At 47.0% G+C, this 17,320-nt stretch overlaps 1 protein-coding gene across 9 annotated transcripts in view; it reads left to right on the top strand.

Moving 5' to 3' along the window:
- The window catches only part of TP63 (tumor protein p63), a 100,742-nt gene extending 86,278 nt beyond the window's left edge, over nucleotides 1–14,464 (top strand). For 5 of the 9 annotated variants that reach the window (XM_030280337.4, XM_041718191.2, XM_072933351.1 and 2 more), the window contains 4 exons: nucleotides 8,091–8,248; nucleotides 9,146–9,290; nucleotides 10,088–10,181; nucleotides 11,430–14,464. In XM_030280337.4, coding sequence (XP_030136197.2) covers nucleotides 8,091–8,248; nucleotides 9,146–9,290; nucleotides 10,088–10,181; nucleotides 11,430–11,726 — 694 coding nt within the window. In that variant the 3' untranslated portion in view covers nucleotides 11,727–14,464. Of the gene's footprint in view, nucleotides 1–1,537; nucleotides 5,801–8,090; nucleotides 8,249–9,145; nucleotides 9,291–10,087; nucleotides 10,182–11,429 lie in introns of those variants that run through there. The other 4 variants (XM_072933356.1, XM_072933355.1, XM_072933354.1 and 1 more) reach the window with 3 other exon arrangements.
- Nucleotides 14,465–17,320: the final 2,856 nt, after the last annotated feature.

Below are 17,320 nucleotides of genomic sequence, written 5' to 3'. Positions count from 1 at the left end.
TGACTAAAATACTGCAGTGCTCCACATTGTGCCAGACCACAATATTTCTCTGTCTCATCTCCTCTCTCTGCTTGCTCCTTTTTGCATGGTTTTCTCCTATTTACTGTTATACCAAATACCTTCATGATCATAGGTGGGAAGTTGTTGGGTTTTTTCTTTGTTTCTATTCTCCCTTTTTCACTGACAAATCTTGGGGCCCATACTTGAACACATGCAGCAGACATGTTTATTTAGAAGAGTTCATAGCGTGCTACCACTTGTGTAAAACAGATTTGCCAGATGATTACTGCTGCAAGAGATATCAGAGGTGGCTCATGCTTTGGGGAGAGAATGTTTCCTCATTGCCCTGATGTGAAATATATTTGCCATCAATATTCCCAGGGAGCTACCTGCATAGTCTTTAAGGGTTTCACTAGAAAACACTTTTTCATATAGTGGGTGCACTGTTTTCAAAACTATTTGTATTTCAGTTTCCTGCGGCAGAGAATCACAGAATATTTCAAGTTGGAAGAGACCCATAAAGTTCATAAGGAACACCAAGCCCAACTCCTGTGATTGAAGGGTTTTTACAAAGTCTTCCAATGGCTGCCAAGAAGGGAGCTCTTGCATCCAAGTGGGATCTTGCACCCCAGCAAACATTTCTTTCCTATCAGCTGGGCTGCAGCTATGAGCCCACTGGCTGCCCTTCAGTCTAGTGAGCAGCACAACTCACTATCCAAATGAGAAGGAATTAACCTCATTAGTGAGCTGTGACACAACTGAGCTATCCATGCCTGGAGTGCTCCAGCTGAGCTGCAGGGATCCCAGTGCTTGCTGTTGTGGGAAGGGGGCTGGTGGGGAAGGCATTCTTTGTACCTTCACCTCATTAATCTCATTTTTGGTGTGAAAGCTAACAGTGGATTTTTGCATGATTTGGTTTGGTTTTGTAGTGCTGTGCTTGCATGTGAGCTCCAGGCACCGGGATAGTGTTCTCAGTACAGCATGGCCACGATGAAAGGAACCAGGTAGAAGTGCTTTAAGGGCTCTGAGAGTACAGTGCCCTCTGCATCAGCTGGAGGCTCCAGGGACTCCTCAGCTTTTCAAAGGAGAATAACTGGGCTGTAATCAGTATGGCAAATAGGCACTGTTCTCCTTCTCTAGCACCAGCTTCTGGTTTTGAAGTGATTCTAGTTAGAAGTAGACTCAATGGAAGCTGCTACTCCTTTTCCTCTTTGTTGAGTGCTTTTATTCCTGGATTTGTCACTGGAAACATAATCAGGGCCTTATTTGTACCCATGAGACTAGGACAGCATCAGATTTCTCTATCAACTGGTTGTTTTCCCTTCCTTGCCAAGCACTTGCTTGTGCCTGGGGCTTTCCAGCTTCCTAAATCTCCCTGTTACATACCCTCACTGTAGGTGCTAAGACATTTGCTTTTTCCCCTCTTTGAAAGCCCGTACTGTGATCATGAAGGTGGAAAGTAACTGTTTCTCTCATGGTGGCTGGCAAAAGGTCCTGTACATTCATGTTTTTCTTTTCTCTGGTTCCTTCTTTACAGTCTCCTTTCGGCCTGCTTCAGGAGTGAACTCATGGACTCAAGGAGAGACCCTCCCAAACAGACCGATGCCATCCTAAAACATTCCAGCCCCCCAAACCCATCAGTATATCCATAAACCGAGCTGGCAGGGCCACTTGGCCCAGCTGGCAGGACTAGGAACAGTGGGGCAAATACACAGCCTGATAGCAGCAGAGTGAATAGTGAGAGTAAACTTCTGAAGGGACTCAAACTTTGCAAAAACAACAGACACTTCTACAGACCTCTTAGCTGTAGCCAATAGCATTGCGAGGTCGGGAATCATGATGTTGTCTGTCTTGGTGTAACTTTTTTCCCCCTGTTTTTGTAATGTGTTAAATACTCTTTCTTCTTACTTCTGTATTTGTGGAACTCAGCAGAGTTTCTCTGAGCAGGTCTCAATTTTAAAATGGCTTTTGTCTTGTTTAAGTTAAAAAAATGTGTCCATGGACTGGGGGGATGGAAGCAGAGGATATGTGTTTAAATGGTCTGTGATAGTCAATTTGGCCTGTTTCAGTGCTGGTCATGCACTACTATAAGTAGCTGATGTTTTTGTACTGCTGGGCAGGGAGAGGTAATAATTATATGAAGTGGCACTGCTAAGAAACTTTTTTTTTCCCTGCAGAAATGCCCTCGACTTTGGCATTATGAGTTGTTTCCACTTATTTCCTACCTTAAAGGGTCTGATGTAAAGTACATCAAAATTGTAAGGAAGGCAGTGTGACTTTGCCTTTGCACGAGCTCTGCTGATACTGACCCAGCTTTACTGAGCTTAGGGAGTTCCTTCTGACTCTATGGACTCGATCCAAGTGGTGGGTTGAACAGCAGAAGTGGAATGTGTAGTAGAGTTGTAATGATACCCATGTGTGCCCAGTGTCCCTGTCACTTTGCAGCCCGGGGTGTAAAGGGTAGAGTGTGCAGAACTCCCTAGCTGTGAAAAGGGGTTGGAGCTAGCCCCTTTCCTTACACATGTTCAGAAGTTTAGATGTTGCCTTAGCATTTCCATCAACCCTACTATCTTTTGCCCCATCTCTCCAAGCCTCATAGTTCAAAGGAAAGCAGTGTCATCACATGTTGCAGTTGACTCAGCCAAGTGGCCTCAGGCCATGTCCACCTTGCCCATTAATCCTGCAACCAAAGGGTCTTGCTAATTGTGTCTGAAGTGCTTCTGGGTTTAGCAACTCCTGCACAGAAGACTTTTTCTCAGCAAAGACTTGTAAATTCTCACACTTGTTTTATCAAACTCTGTCTGTGAAAGCCATTCATGCAGGGCTTGGCTAGGAGGGGTCTGTGCCAAGCCCAGACTGTCACAAAAGAGGAACAACCAGCAGGCAAATGACATGCCATGGAGTTAAGCTGGCCAGGTTGAGCATGGCACTGGATCCGGATACTTCCAGTGAGGGAGGAGGGATTCGAGGGTGGACATTTTGCCCACTGAGAGGTGCTCAAAGATCTTTACATGAAGAGGAGCCCCTGATGCTGGGAAAGAAGGGTTCTTCAACCCACACTCTCAGGCACTGCTTCTGAGGAGCCCTCCAATGTTCACAGCAGCAAGACAGAAATGTGAGGAAGGTAACTGAAGGTACACCAGGAACAGTAGCTGGGGAGCAGAGCTTGGTTGCAAATGCCAATGATCAGCTCCTGAGAAACTCAAGAGGCTGTCTAAGTCCTGCTGGGGACCTGTGTGCCCTGCACTGCAGTCTGATGGATTTATCTGGGGCAGACACAGATCTGGCAAACTTGGTTAGGCAATGTGAAAAGAAGGTGCCTCCCAAACACAGAGCAGGCTGCCTGGCCACCCACCAAGGAAAAAAAGCCTGATGCTGTTAGAGAAGACTCTTATCTCTGACCATCACTGCATCTGCTACTAGTCAGCAGAGCAGGCATCTGAGCAGGTGATAGCTCCTATTGACATTCCCTTTGGGAGCCATATCCCATCTCTGGCTGTCTCCAATGTCTTAGCAAGACTTGCTCTACCATAGCAGTGTGGAGGAGGGCTGATGGAAAAGAGCCCCCAAAACTGGGGTTAAGTATATAAATATCAGCTAATTAAGCACTAGCAGTGCCTATTTCATACAGTTGCAGCTCTATGATCCTTCCTTGTATAAAGATAATCAAAATCAAGTGCCTTGTTACCTTGCCTAGAAATTCCAGGAAGTTCTTTGAGATCACAAAGCAGGTCACTATTGTTCTGTGCCTTTTTATTTGGGAAAAGAAAGGCAATATGATTCCTTTCCCTGTGAGAGGTGGGAACCTGAACTGTAAATGCAGTCCAGACACAGGATTATGTTTGGCACTGTTTTCTGTTCTTCCAGTGAAGGTTTATTCCTAGATTTTTGCATTTTCTGCTTCTGGATGGCAATATGGGACAGGAAAATACTGAACTGTATTTAGAGCACTGCTCCTGGACCTGTTCACCAGCAAGTTTGAGGAGGCATCCACAGCCTACACTGGAAGATTCCAGTTCATCATTTGGTGTGTCCTCTAGGAAATGCCTTGTACTATAATGGGCAATACAACATCTCAGACTTCCACTAAACAAGAATGTAAATTATTTGTATCCTATTGTTTTCTGGAATGCCTTTCTGATTTGTCCTACTTGGCTATAAGAGGATGATGATTGTGATGCTGATCTTAGTGGTGACTTGATTTGCTTTCCAACTAGCAGGTGGTTATATTAGAAGGTGCTATTCTTTTTTTCTTTTATCAAATACCTGGAGCTGAAAGCAATTTGAGTTGCTTTGTAGTCTTGTCCTCTAGAGATAAAATGAAAACTTTATCCCAGCTGTCTTTTCATTGCTTCTTTACCATCTCTGTGTCTTCAGGAAAATAAGCCTTTTCCTTTCAAGGAATAACCAAGTGGACTAATTGAGCCTTATCAGGTACTCAGGTTATATCAGTCTGTGTCAGCTACTTGATATATATCCACTCCCTGTATTGCAGCTCCATTCCCTGAAGAGCAGATTGCATTCATGGCCTGCCTTGAGAAATTCCCATACCTGAAATCTAAGGGGAGTCATTATTGCCACCCCTGGCCCTGTGCTGTAGCTCCTGTCTGTCCAGTAACTACCGGAGCTCCTCCTTTCCATGCTCCCAGTGAGGTACCAAGCCTTCAATCCACGGGAGTGATTGAAAAGATTCACTATTGTTTGCTTTAGAGTTGAAGCAGTTTGGGATGGGGGCAATGAGGACATCTCTGCTATTCAGCATCCTGCTGCTTCATGGCCCTTCAAAGCAGATGAATGAAACTGAGCACATCTGTGTCACTTGTGTGCTGTTATTGGACTCCATCAGTGACACCCAGTGCTACACAGCCCTGTGGGAAACCTTGCTTTAAAGATCCTTGTCCGTGAGCACACTGGCCTTGTGTGAGCCTGGGATGTGATCCTTGGTGTGGCTGCTGAGAGGACAGACACAGAACTGGCCAGCTCTGATTCTACTTGTCTGTCTCTGCACCGACTGGCTCTGAGTCTGCAGGGACAGCAAACTGCAGGCACAGGGGCTTGGGTGGAATCTTAAACTCTGAGCCTGATCTGCCCAATAGCATTTAATTAACTTTTGATGTCATTTAAGGCTGCTTACATGGCTGTGTGCTCCTCTAGCCAACGAGGACTCTGGTCTGCTCAGTCAGGTAGTTGGTCTGTCCCAGCAGTTTGCTGCCTCTGGTGAAGGGCTGGTATCCATGAGCTGGGAAAATGTAGAGTTATACGAGACTGTGAACTGAAGTTTGTTCATATATGGGACAAGAAAGTTCCTTCCTGACCTCTTGAGATGATCAGTATATGCCTTGAAGCATGGGAGACTGATTGCCCTCATATGAGCTTGCGTAACTACAAATGTTATTTGCTCAATAATTACATAGCCTCTTGAAGAGAGAAAACTCAGTTGCAGAATGTGACTCAGTGCCTTTTGTATCAGACTGTTCCAAGAAGTATAATAGTCTCTTAATTGAAGTCCTTATACCTTGATATTAAAATGCATTTCATTGGCATTGATATCAAAGAAATGTTAATGCTGACTTCTAATCTTTCTTGAGACTTAGTAAAATTTTAATGAAAATCAGTGTGCATGACATTCTTATATCTGTTTCTAAAAATCGAGGAAAAAAAAAGCAATATATTTTAAATGGGTCCTCAAACACCATGTAGTCCTTGTGCTTAATATAAAAACCATTTTCTTGTGTTTCTAAGGCTCTTGCTATATTGATGTGTGACATTAATTTTCAATAAAATTTTGCATCTTGGTTTATCTTGAGACTTCTCTTTGGCTAGATGGCTTTCTGTAGGCCTTTTAAACATCTGCTCATGTGATGGAATGGCTTAGTTGAAACTAGTGTGGGTACAAAGAAAAATGCTTTTGTTTTGTTTTATTTTCTTGAACGTGATCATATTAATCTTAGGAGTATGAATGGGATGAGCATGGAGTCCCTAAGCTATATGTTAAAGTATGTCTTTGTTTTCTAAAGTGTTTTCTGAAGTTTTGGGCTGGCTTGTGTTTGATTGCCTTTTGTTTTTCTTTTACCCCCAAAGTATTTTGTAGTCTCCTAATTAGCTTTGGTGATGAAGAGGGCAAAGATAGGCCCACTGCTGACCTCAAACAGTGCAACTCTGTCCTTTGGGAAGCCTTTGTTGATTTGATTGGGAATTTTGCAGTGTTCATTGACCTCCTCACGACCTTGCAGATCATGCAGATTTTGCCATTAGAGACTCTTCAGGTGTGTATTAATTTCAGCTGAAGCTTAGTTAATATAAGTGCCTGAACCCACGAAGAAAAAATACTCACTGGTCCTAAATCCAGAAGCGTTTTAGGCTAAGGGCGGTGTCAACTTGACTTGAATTTCATGGCTGGCCTCAACTTTCATAATTGGGGAATTGAAATGTCAGATCTGAATCTTTCCCTTCACTCTGGAAGGTTAGGTCTGAACTTCATGGCTCGGTTTCACTTCCCCTTGGGAGCTGCTGCCATTGTTAATATTAATTTGTGAAGCTTCTTGTGCTTTCCACTTCCTTGAGTCTGTGAAGTTTGCTGGATCTTGTCCTGCATCTTCACTGCCAAAGGACAGTTCACACCCTTCTGTACCTCCTGTAGTTGTGTAATTAGGTAATATTTCTTCAGGGCCTTAGATACTCCAGCCTGTTAGCATGGATGTTTTCTCCACCCAGCACTGCAAGTCTTGAAAGTGCAGGAAGCTGGAGATAATGTAATTGTATGGAACTTGACCTTGAATGCTGAAGGTTTTAATAAATTGTCTAGGAATAAGCCTTTTCTTTCCTTTTACACTTTGGTTATTTGGAGTAATAATTATTTTATTTGCATAGAAGAAAAGCCAGTTCCCAGGAATTGGTGTAACCAGTTATACCCAGATGGGAACAAGTTTCCCAATGGGAAATAAGATGGGAATGTGCCCTTGGACACTCACCATGGGGTCAGTGTGATAGGAGTGCTGGGCTCTGTGGCAAGCTGGGTGACCTCTGCTCTGCAGGGTGACCACAGCTGGAGGCTACTTGTGCTTGGGAACAGGCACATTTCCCAAACCTTTGCCCAGTCCTACAAGTGCCCCTGGTGTCAGAGAAAAAAGGGAGTCCTTGTGGCATGGCAGTGCTATGCCAACTGTGCTGTTGGACCAGCTTTAATGATAATTTTCTGCATGTCCCACATAAGACCCCACTCCAGATGGGATGCCAGAGCCGTAACTCGATCTGGGAGCTGGGCTGCTGTTCAGAAGCAGCCCAGTCTTGGCAGTCTGGATCACTTACTTGGCAGGATTGCAGCTGGGACCCTCGGGGCTGGGCAGTGGGGGCTCTGGCAAGCCTCTCTGGCCCACTCCATGAATATGCTGGATGGAGTTTGGGGCTGAATGGACTTGAGGGAGACTAGTGCTGTTGTTGGTGGTAGCAGGAACCTGATCCTCTTTGCAAGCAGCCTACAGGGTTTGGATACCAGGTTTGCCTTAACACCAGCACAAGCTGCCTGTTGGCATCCCAGGCAGCTCTGACCATCTCTGTAGTGGTCCCTAAAGTGCATGGAATCTACCTTGAGCTAGGAGCCTCTGGCTGTTATAACTAGGAATTTTGGAAAAAAACAAGGTGGTAAGCATGACCCAGTCTGAAAACTATTTCTGCAGTCAGGTTTCAGGGACATTTAGGATGGTTTGGGATGGTTTCCTCAGTTCTTGTTCATTTAAAAAAGTTTTTGACTACAAGGAGAGGTTTAACTTTAAAATATTCTTCAAATCTTGGCACATGTTTGCTGGCATTCCATGTATTCTTTAGAACTGAAAAACTTGCATAGACACTTCTCCTTAAATAAGAAGTTTCAACCAAAAATTAAGCTTTTCTCTTTTTTTTGGTATTTCACTTTTTTAAAGTGCTGAGAATATCTGGGAAACCTCTTATTTCCTGCTGACTCATTCTCCAAGGATCTTTATCTGTGATGATCCTATGGCATCAGTGATTTCACTGGCCAGGTATCCCCTTGGGTGCACACTCTCAGCAAGCAGCTGCTGTGACCCCTGCCCTAACATCTCCTTGGTTTGCAGGACCTCCATGCAGTCGCAGTCCTCCTATGGCTCCAACTCTCCACCACTCAGCAAAATGAACAGCATGAACAAGCTGCCCTCGGTCAGCCAGCTCATCAACCCCCAGCAGCGCAACGCCCTGACCCCAACCACCATCCCCGACAGCATGGGAACCAACAGTAAGAAACTCTTATTCCTCCTTCTCCTGTTGCCTGCGTGCTCCCTGCTAGTCTGGACAAGGAAACTTGGCATCTCCACAGGGCTACTGTTAAGCTGGAGAGCCTGGAGTCATTCGCTGTAAACCTACAGAGCCAAATAAATATTGCTCGCTGCTGTGCCACGGGGCAAGGCTTCAGCATCCTGCTCAGAGCCTCACAGGGTGATCAGAGCTGCTTCTTGCTGCAGATCTAGCTGGCTGCACTGTCCTCTGGCTTTCGAGACTTGTTTCTTCCTCCTTTCCCAGCAGAGAAGATGCAAACGTTGGCAGCATTTTTTTCCCTCAGTTCAATTAAGACAGTTTTTAATTTTGAAGGAAACATCTCGCAGTTCTATTCCTCCTGGCTGCTGCTGTGTGCTCAGCAGCCCTGTAAATCCAGGATGACAGACATGGTTGTGGGGCTGAGTTTTGTTGAGGCTTTTTTGGTTGGTGGTTTTTTTTTTTTTTTAATTTATTTCAAAACAGCTGGACTCTTGCCCACACCTGTTGCTGAGCCCCTTCTGGTGCTCTTGCTGTCTCTGAAAACAAAGCTGTTTGGCTGCTGTATTAGGTTACTCTGCTGGCTCTGTGCTGCTCCTCTCCTGTGGCAGGGCAAGCCAGGCTTTCTATCCAGCCTGTCTGGGAGGGAAGGTGAGGCGACAGTGGCACTTTCTCCTGTGAGGGGAGAGCGCCAGAAGGACTCTGTCATCTGGTCCTTGGCCCTGCCTGAAACTTCTCATGAGCTCGCCCTGTGCAGGGTTTTACAGGGGATTTCAGGCTGCTTCAGCTGTGGGTGCTGTCCTGGGTGCCATGCTGGGGGCAAAGCCAGGGTCTGGGCGTGCCTGGGTAACAATGTGCTCCTCCTTCTTCTCTCCTCCAGTTCCCATGATGGGCACCCACATGGCCATGACCGGTGACATGAATGGCCTCAGCCCCACGCAGGCGCTGCCTCCTCCCCTCTCCATGCCTTCAACGTCCCACTGCACCCCCCCTCCTCCATACCCCTCAGACTGCAGCATCGTCAGGTGAGCGGGAGCAGGCTGCCCAGCACACTGCCCACACCAAGGCAGCAGAGCCCTTGGGTCTGGAGCATCACCGGGCTCTTGGCTGTCCCGAGGCTGGCACCCTCTGGGCACCAAGCCTCAAATCCCCACCTCTGAGCAGATGAGAGAAACAGGGATGTTAGGACTGCCAGAAAGCTGAGGGATGCGGCATCTGTTGGACTGGTGGAGTTTGAGGGTGCCAGGGTGTCTTGCAAACATTTCTTGGTTTTCTTTTTTTCCCCTCTGGCCCCTTGACAAGCCATGGCTGGGATCAGAAGCCCCTCTGCCCTTTGTGAGGTCAAACCAATTGAAAGATGCTGCCCATAAATGAGGAATCCTTTACACTTAGGGAAGAAGGTGCTGATTGGTAGTGCATGATGTGTCTAAGCCCTGGACCCCATGCCTTGCTAAAGCCCTCTGTGCATGCACCAGGCTGCCGTGGGCTCAGCCACCTTCTGGGTGATGTGACCTGGCAGGAGGGGTCTGTGTGAGCCCTCCTGCCTCAAGACCCAGGCTGTGCAGCACCGGCTCTTAATTTAGGCAAGATGCTGCCGTGAGGGCTGTCTGCTGGGTGCTGAGCTGAAGGACTCCCTCGTTTGTTTGATGTGGCAGTGATGTGGCTTGCTGGCCTGGGATGTCTTGGAGGAGGTCAAGCCAAGGGTGAAAGCTTTGTTTCCTGTTGCTGCAGATTGGCTGAGTGTTTGGTTTTTCTGTGGTTTGGGCTGTTGCAGCCAGGGTGATCCTATTTTCTCTCTCCTTCCTTCCTTCCTCCTCTGCAGCTTCTTAGCGAGGTTGGGCTGCTCATCCTGTGTGGATTATTTCACGACCCAGGGGCTGACCACCATCTATCAGATTGAGCATTACTCCATGGATGTAAGTAACTCCTCACCATTTCCTTTGTTTGCGCTCTTGGCCCTGCTTTAGGAACAGGTCAGAAATCCAGACTGAGTACACTTTTATTATTACACGATTCGTTTGATTTAAGGCTGTTGCGCATAGAGTAGAGATGTTGTGAGGTGAAGAGAGGCTGGATTTGGGGCCAGCACTGCAACTGCCTTGCCTGGCACAGAGGAAGAGTGTCTCCCCTTGCCCAGCTCTGTCTGTCTGAGCCCCTGAAGTGGCCCCAGCCCATTGCCTGTTAATTCTGCAGGGCTCGGTTTCAGTTTACACCTCACTCGCCTGCAGACAAGTAGGCTCTCCAGAAGTGGTCTGCAATTTTCCCTCCCTGCCCTTTTCTGGCCTTACCTTAATCATCTTGCCTTGCCACTGGCACCTCATCCCTGTTTGTTGTTTTCACTTTTTTACTCTTGCATGGCTTTTGCTGCAGGGTTGCTGCTTCTTCTCCAGGGCCGTTGCTCTATTCTGAGCTGGCTGTCCTGTTTTTTTTTTCTCCGAGACTTTGGGAGACTGTGGTGCTTTTGCTCCCTAGCATGGGCTCACTTCCTTCTGCTGCTGCTCCAATTAGAAAAGCTGACCCAAATTAACTAAAGTTGGTTACTAACTTTTTCAGAAGCTGATACTGTGTATCCCAGAGTTTAGGTAATGCAACCCTCAGGTTTTGCACCAGAAATTATGGGGCCTCAAAGTACAGGTTTTTTAAGGCTATGTGTCTGTTACTAAATTTGGTTATGTTAAAGTAATTAAGACAGTTCCTGTAGAGTCACACCCAGAGCTCTGGATACTAGAACTCAGAGTTGGATTCTAAAATCCTTTTGCAGGCCTTTTATTTAACATGGAAATTTTCAAGGCCATTGACCTTCAGCAGCCCAGCATCCTCCACCACTGACAGCCAGCAGAGCTCTCTGAGGTTGTCTTGGAGGCCTTGCAGTCCAGTTAAGCTTCTAGCTTTAGGGCACCACGTCTTATGCATGAACAAGTGTTTTGTGCAACTTAAAAGTAGACTTTGTGCCTTCAAAACAGGCCGTTGCTGCCTTGTGGCCACACATGCCTGTTCAGGAGTGAGCCGCTACCTCCAGGAGTAGTGGTTTGTCTTCTGCTGTGCATCGTGGCCACCTGGGTTTTACAGCTTTGGTGGCCCTTGGTGGCCCAGAGGCTGTGCTCACTCCTGGAGCCCAGCTTGCCCCGGGATTCCCCTGCTAAGCCCTGCACTTTGCCTTGCAGGATCTGGTGAGCCTCAAGATCCCGGAGCAGTTCCGCCATGCCATCTGGAAGGGCATCCTGGACCACCGGCAGCTCCATGACTTCTCCTCCCCTCCCCACCTGCTGCGCACCCCCAGCGGCGCCTCCACGGTGAGCGTGGGCTCGAGCGAGACGCGCGGGGAGCGGGTCATCGACGCCGTGCGCTTCACGCTGCGCCAGACCATCTCCTTCCCGCCCCGCGACGAGTGGAACGACTTCAACTTCGACATGGATGCCCGGCGCAACAAACAGCAACGCATCAAAGAGGAGGGGGAGTGAGAGCCGCGGGCCCCCCTCCACCCCGCCCCAGCCACGAACTGCTCAGCCCTTCATTTGTCTTCCTTCTGCTTGGTACTGCACCCCGGACGGAGCGTGGAGGGAACCTTCCTGCTCACTCCTGCTAGGTCATGCCCTGGGTGCTGTCCAGGTCGTGCTCCTGGACTGCAGCCTCCACCCCAGCTCTTGCAAGGGGAAGAGCTGAGCAAAGGGGGAAGGTGGGTGGTATTTCTTTGACTACCATTGACCTTCTTGAGAAGGCCAACTTGTTTTGTGTTTTCCTTTGGGGAGAGGGCTTCTTTTCTTGACTTTTGAATCCTCACACACCTTATGGGTGCCCTGACCTGAAACGTGTTTCTCTCGCCCAGCTCTCCCACTTTGTAAAGCCGGAAGGTTGAAATAAAATTCTAAAAAGCCCCCAAAACCCCCAAAACTCTGGGGGGAAAAAAAAAAAAACCCAAGTATCCAGACACACTGCAACAGCAAAACTAAATATAAAAAACACAAAACAACACAACTTTGAACTGACAGTTTATCTGAAAAGTAAATGGGAATCGGTCTGCCGAACGCTGCACTTAAACAGCCTCTTCCCATGGAGCTGAGTGCTCTGTTCATGAGTAATATTCTCCAGCGGAGACAGCACATGCACTTTGCTGGGCAGGCCGCACTTCAGCACCTGCATCCATCCTCCTTTTGCCTCCCCTTCTCTGGAAAAAACAAGCCAGCTGTCTCTCCTTGTTTTGGGTATACATTCATATGTATGTCCTGGTTGGCATCCTTCAGGCTTAGAAGTGTAAATAAAGGTGCAGGTTACTCTTGAATTCTGTCCCCACCTGACCTTTAACCCTGCCGTGATACTACTGACATTTAAACTACAGAATTCGGCTTTGCCAAGCATGCAGCCTGGCTAGTTTAGCATAAGGATTTGCCCACCTAGCCTCAGTTAAATGGAAGAGTGAGAGCTGCACACTGGTTTGTAGGACTTCAGCTATCCTAAACTCAGAAAACCTTTTGTTTGGACCTTGCTAGATTACCTGGGAGGAAGTCAGACTTGTCTTTAGATATATCTGTAATGGGTCAGAACCTGTTGTGTTTGTTGCTATAGGTTAAGTGACATGGAACTAGAAGAAAAACCATAAGCTGCCTTAAAACAAAGAGCATTTCTGGGAACTATGAGTGTTGTTACCGCAGTAAGCCATGTTTACATGAGAAATTGATTTTTCTGTTTCTTTTTTTTTTTACTCGTTCTACCATAATTGTGCTCTGAGGCATTTCCTCTGACTGCCAGTGCTCCTGTGGACAAATAACTGAACAATGTGTGTTTTCACATTTATATTAGCCAAAGTACTGAGTGAGACTCTAAGGTATACAACTTAAGCTGAGGAGCAAGGCTCTGCACAGCTGATTTCAAGTTGGCTTGTTCTTTTTAACAGTAAGCCTGACTTTTTTTTTTTCTTTTTTTTTTTTTTGGAGGGAGAGGGATTACAAAAGCAACTTAAATGACTCGTTATCCTACCTTACTACGGATTAATATTCCTGTCTCAATGCAGTGGCTGTTTGTGGGCCCTGCTCTGTGTCACATATTTCATTTAAGCATGATATGGTTAGTATCCTCCATCTGTCTGTTGTGCCAGATCTGTGTTGCATTCAAAGACTGCCTTTTGGTGGCTCTGCAAGCCTCTTTTGGTTAGCCATGAATGCTAACGCCAGATGATTACACTGTCAAGTTTGTATATAAATATTTTTGTATGTATGATTTTTTGTTTTCCTACAGTGCAACATGATCAGATTTATTTCTTCTTGGGCGACTGGGCTGACAGAACCACAATTAAATGTTGTTGTTTGTTTTTCTGTTTTTAATTATTATTTTTATGCAGAAGGCGTGCAGTTACAAATCATGTAACAAACAGCCAGTCACTGGATGAATATATTTGTATTTTTCATACTGAGATTACTGTGTTACTTTGCAGTTGAGGGGGGAGCAAGCACCTACTGAAAGCCTGTGGTATCATTTTATTTTGTAACACTTCAAAGAGCAGTGTCCTAGATTTCAAAGTATTTAACATGCTCAGTGTGAGAAATTGCTATAGCTCTTCATTTTTTTCTATATGGTACAAAACACAAGAGTAGTTCTGTTCTTGACTTGATGCAATGATTAATTCAGCAGGGCAGTGTTAGCATGGGGAAGGAGTTAGAGTAGATACTTTACAAATCCCTGGAGGTGAATTAGGCTGTGCCCTTCTCACCTCCAAGGTTTTGCATCTCCATTGTGTAGTCCTTCTGAGCTGCTTCAGTATTGTACATACATACATACAAAAGACACTTTTAGGATCCAGGGAGCTTCTGACTATAATGCTGTGTCGTTAATGCTGTGCCCAGAATCGGTACAAGAACTTCAGTATCTGCTTTTCAACTCAGCAGTGAGATGGAGCTTTTCTGCTGCATCACTAATGATTAATATATATGCTGTGAAAACCTTCTTTCCACTGTATGCCACTCTGGAGCCCACTTCTGTATAACTGGAATCTTCAAGTGACTTTGAACTGCTGTAGCTTTTGCCCTCCCCTGTAGAGCTGTGATTTTGTTTTGTTTTGATGCATCAAAGTGTTATGGCTTAATGGAGCTGAGAATCTGGCAATGCTTGTAGCAATGACCATGTTACCCGGACCAAGGCGCGTCTCTGTGTGTTCGAACACCTTGTTGTTGAAGTGAATGAAAATAAAAGCCAGAACTGAAAATGATGCTGAATTCCCAAGCAACTTCTCTTCCTTCCTGTGCGCCTTCTTGGAAATATCCTTCTCTGAGCAGCTGGGGCTTAGTGTCACCTTTGCCCATGGGTGCAGTTTTCTGTCCCCACAGAATCTATGTGGTCCAAAGTGTCATCACACATCCCTCTGCTGCCCTTCTGACAGATGCAGCAGGTCAGCTCTGTAAGCCTCTTGCTGAACCATGAGGTCTTCAGCATTTGGCATGGCTCTTTTTTGGCCTTTCATCAAATTTCCCTACTTTATTTCTGAGCAGGGAACCAGTTAGCACCCACATTCCATGTCCTGCTGGAGGGAGGGTGTGAGTGCTTGGAGCAGGCAGGATCAGTGGTGTCTTCTGATGTCCACAGTTGGGAAATAGCCTTACACCAAAGGCTTTATGCATCACCCTGTGCATCCTAGCAAAGCCATTTCCTTCTTTGCATCTCAATTTTTCTTCCAAGGATTTGAAGAACCAGGTCAGAACTGGTGGGGTGGTTGTCCTGAAGGGGATGGGAGTGGAGTCCCCTCCATCAGCTGGGGCTTCATTCTGTTTATGAGCCACCACATTAACAGCCCAGCTTCATCAGGTTTTTGACAGGGGCCCCACAGCTGTCTTAGAATTTTTATGGGTTATGGTTGGGGGAGGATGCTTAGGAACGGGGAGAGTGGAAAGAAAGCCCTACAAAGGTCTTAAAAGAAGAGGCTGCCTCAACCTCCCTTGGGAGCTGGTTTAATTGGGGTAGGGAATGCTTGCCTGATTTATTTGGTTCTGATTGCTGTTGCTTTTTCCATTTCCCAAATTAGAGAAGTAGTTGACTCCAGATACCAATATCCAGAAGTAACAGCACCCTGGTTGCACCCTGGCAGTCAGGAGCTGCCTGAATGTGGTATTAAAAATTAGTATGTTGGTCTCAAAAGAGAAGTGCTACTAGAATAGCGGTGAGAATTTGCTGTTTCAGCTGTTGGATTCTGCCTCTAGATGAGTGGATTGGATCATGTAGAACAAGATTTCAGTTTCCATTGAACAGGTAGGCTTCAAATATGGTTGTCATTTCTGTCTGCTGTGATCCATGCTGCAGTGTGGAACCTCTACATTGCTTAGGCTACAGCAGAGTTTTGCATATTGGGATGCTTTGTAGACAAGCACAAAGTTTTCAGGGCAGGGATCCACTACCAGCTTCCAGCTGTGTTTTGCAAGCCTGGCTGGACCTCTGAAGACGTGCATGCCCTTCTCTGCTGTTAGTCCTAAGTGTGCTGAAGCTAGTAGTCCCCTGGAATGAAGCTTACCCAGATGCAACAACACTTGGCAAGTGTCTGAGGGGAGCCTGTGGAGGGTGCCTTGCTCATCACGTTCTTCCTGTCCTGTGTGCCTTAGCAAACCCCCTTCCTGATGGCAGAGCAGCTGCCTGTGCCATGGGGCAAGGATTGCAGGACCTGGCCTCCCACTCTGCCTCTTCCCAAGTTGTTTCTCCATGGGAAAACCATGTGGGCAGCCCAGCCCTGCAGGGAGTCAGAGCTTGGGCTGTTTGCCCTTCTGATTTACGGAGCTTTGGAATGTGTGCCTCTTGTCATTTGCGTGGGGAGCTGTGGCAGGCCCTGCAGGGCTGCCCTGCCTGGCCCCCGTGGGCTGTGCCCGTGCTGAGCCTGTGCCATGGAGCTTTGGCAAACAGCTCCTCTGCCTGCCAGGCTCCAGCTCGTGGTTTCTGGGTCCTCAGTTGTTTTGCTTCTCTGTGACCCGTGGCAGAATTGTCTTCCTGAGCACATACCAGAAGGTGGATGCTGGAGGTTTGGAGCCTTCTTGTTGATATTTGGATACATTGGCCATGAAGGTCAAATAAACAGGAAGGAGAAGCTAATCTTTATGCTCTGCTGGCAAGGACTGGCTGTGGCTTTCTCCCAGCTTGCTTCCCTGAGATGAAGAAGCCAAAATTTTATTCAGAGGTATGCTGTAGTTGTCCTTTGTCCTGCTGCAGGGTGAGTGTTGCTATGGACTTTCTTGGCTCAAACTGGTCAAAGCCATTTATTTGGGGGAGGGTTCGGAGGATTAACTGGTTTTGTTAAAATGTTTTGACTTCCTTGCAAACACTCCTAGTGCTGTATGTTTTATTCTTAGGAACATCAGCTCTGCCTTCATGAAATAAGCCAGGTGCCTGGGGCCACAGGTGAGTAAAGGAAAGTCTTTGTGGGATTAGGGGGCAGGGGATGCAGGAATTGGGGCAGGACAAGGGGTCTGCAGCTACAGGTCCAGGACACGGATGAGCACTGAGAGGTATCACTGAGGGTGGTATACAGTGGTTGGGTACCTGTAGCATTGAAGCCAAGGCCAGAAGTGTCCCTGCTACACCTGAGGACATTGGTTGTGCCCAGTGTGCTTCTGCCTTGGTGACTGCAGTCACACCAGTGCCATGCCCCACCCTGCTCCCACAGCAATATCCATAAGAGGCCCATGGACCGCTGGATTTCGAATTGAGTGCTCTATTGTTTGGTGAGGGTCACTGCTGATTTTCTCACCAGTGTTGCAGTGCACTGCCCTTTGCCTTTGTGGTAATGTGGGCACAGCAGCCAGTGGCTTTTTGGCTGTGCCACTTCCCCGGATGATGGGGATACGTGCTCCAACAGGAGGTGTGTGCCTGCTGGCATGCTCAGCAATTACTCACCAGCAGCTGGGCTGATACCAACCATTACAGCATGCAAGGCAGATGCTTACATTGTCTCTCCCAACAGCCTAGGGAAGGAGATTAGGCTCTCTGCATCATCAGTGGCAAGAAAGTCCCTGGGGAGCCATTCAGGGCATATTAGATTCCCACTCTGAATCATGCCCTGGAAGATGCAGTCTCATTATTGCCTGCA

Source organism: Taeniopygia guttata, chromosome 9, assembly GCF_048771995.1.
Source record: "Taeniopygia guttata chromosome 9, bTaeGut7.mat, whole genome shotgun sequence".
Lineage (NCBI taxonomy): Eukaryota > Metazoa > Chordata > Aves > Passeriformes > Estrildidae > Taeniopygia > Taeniopygia guttata.
This window is presented reverse-complemented; position numbering and strand designations above follow the sequence as displayed.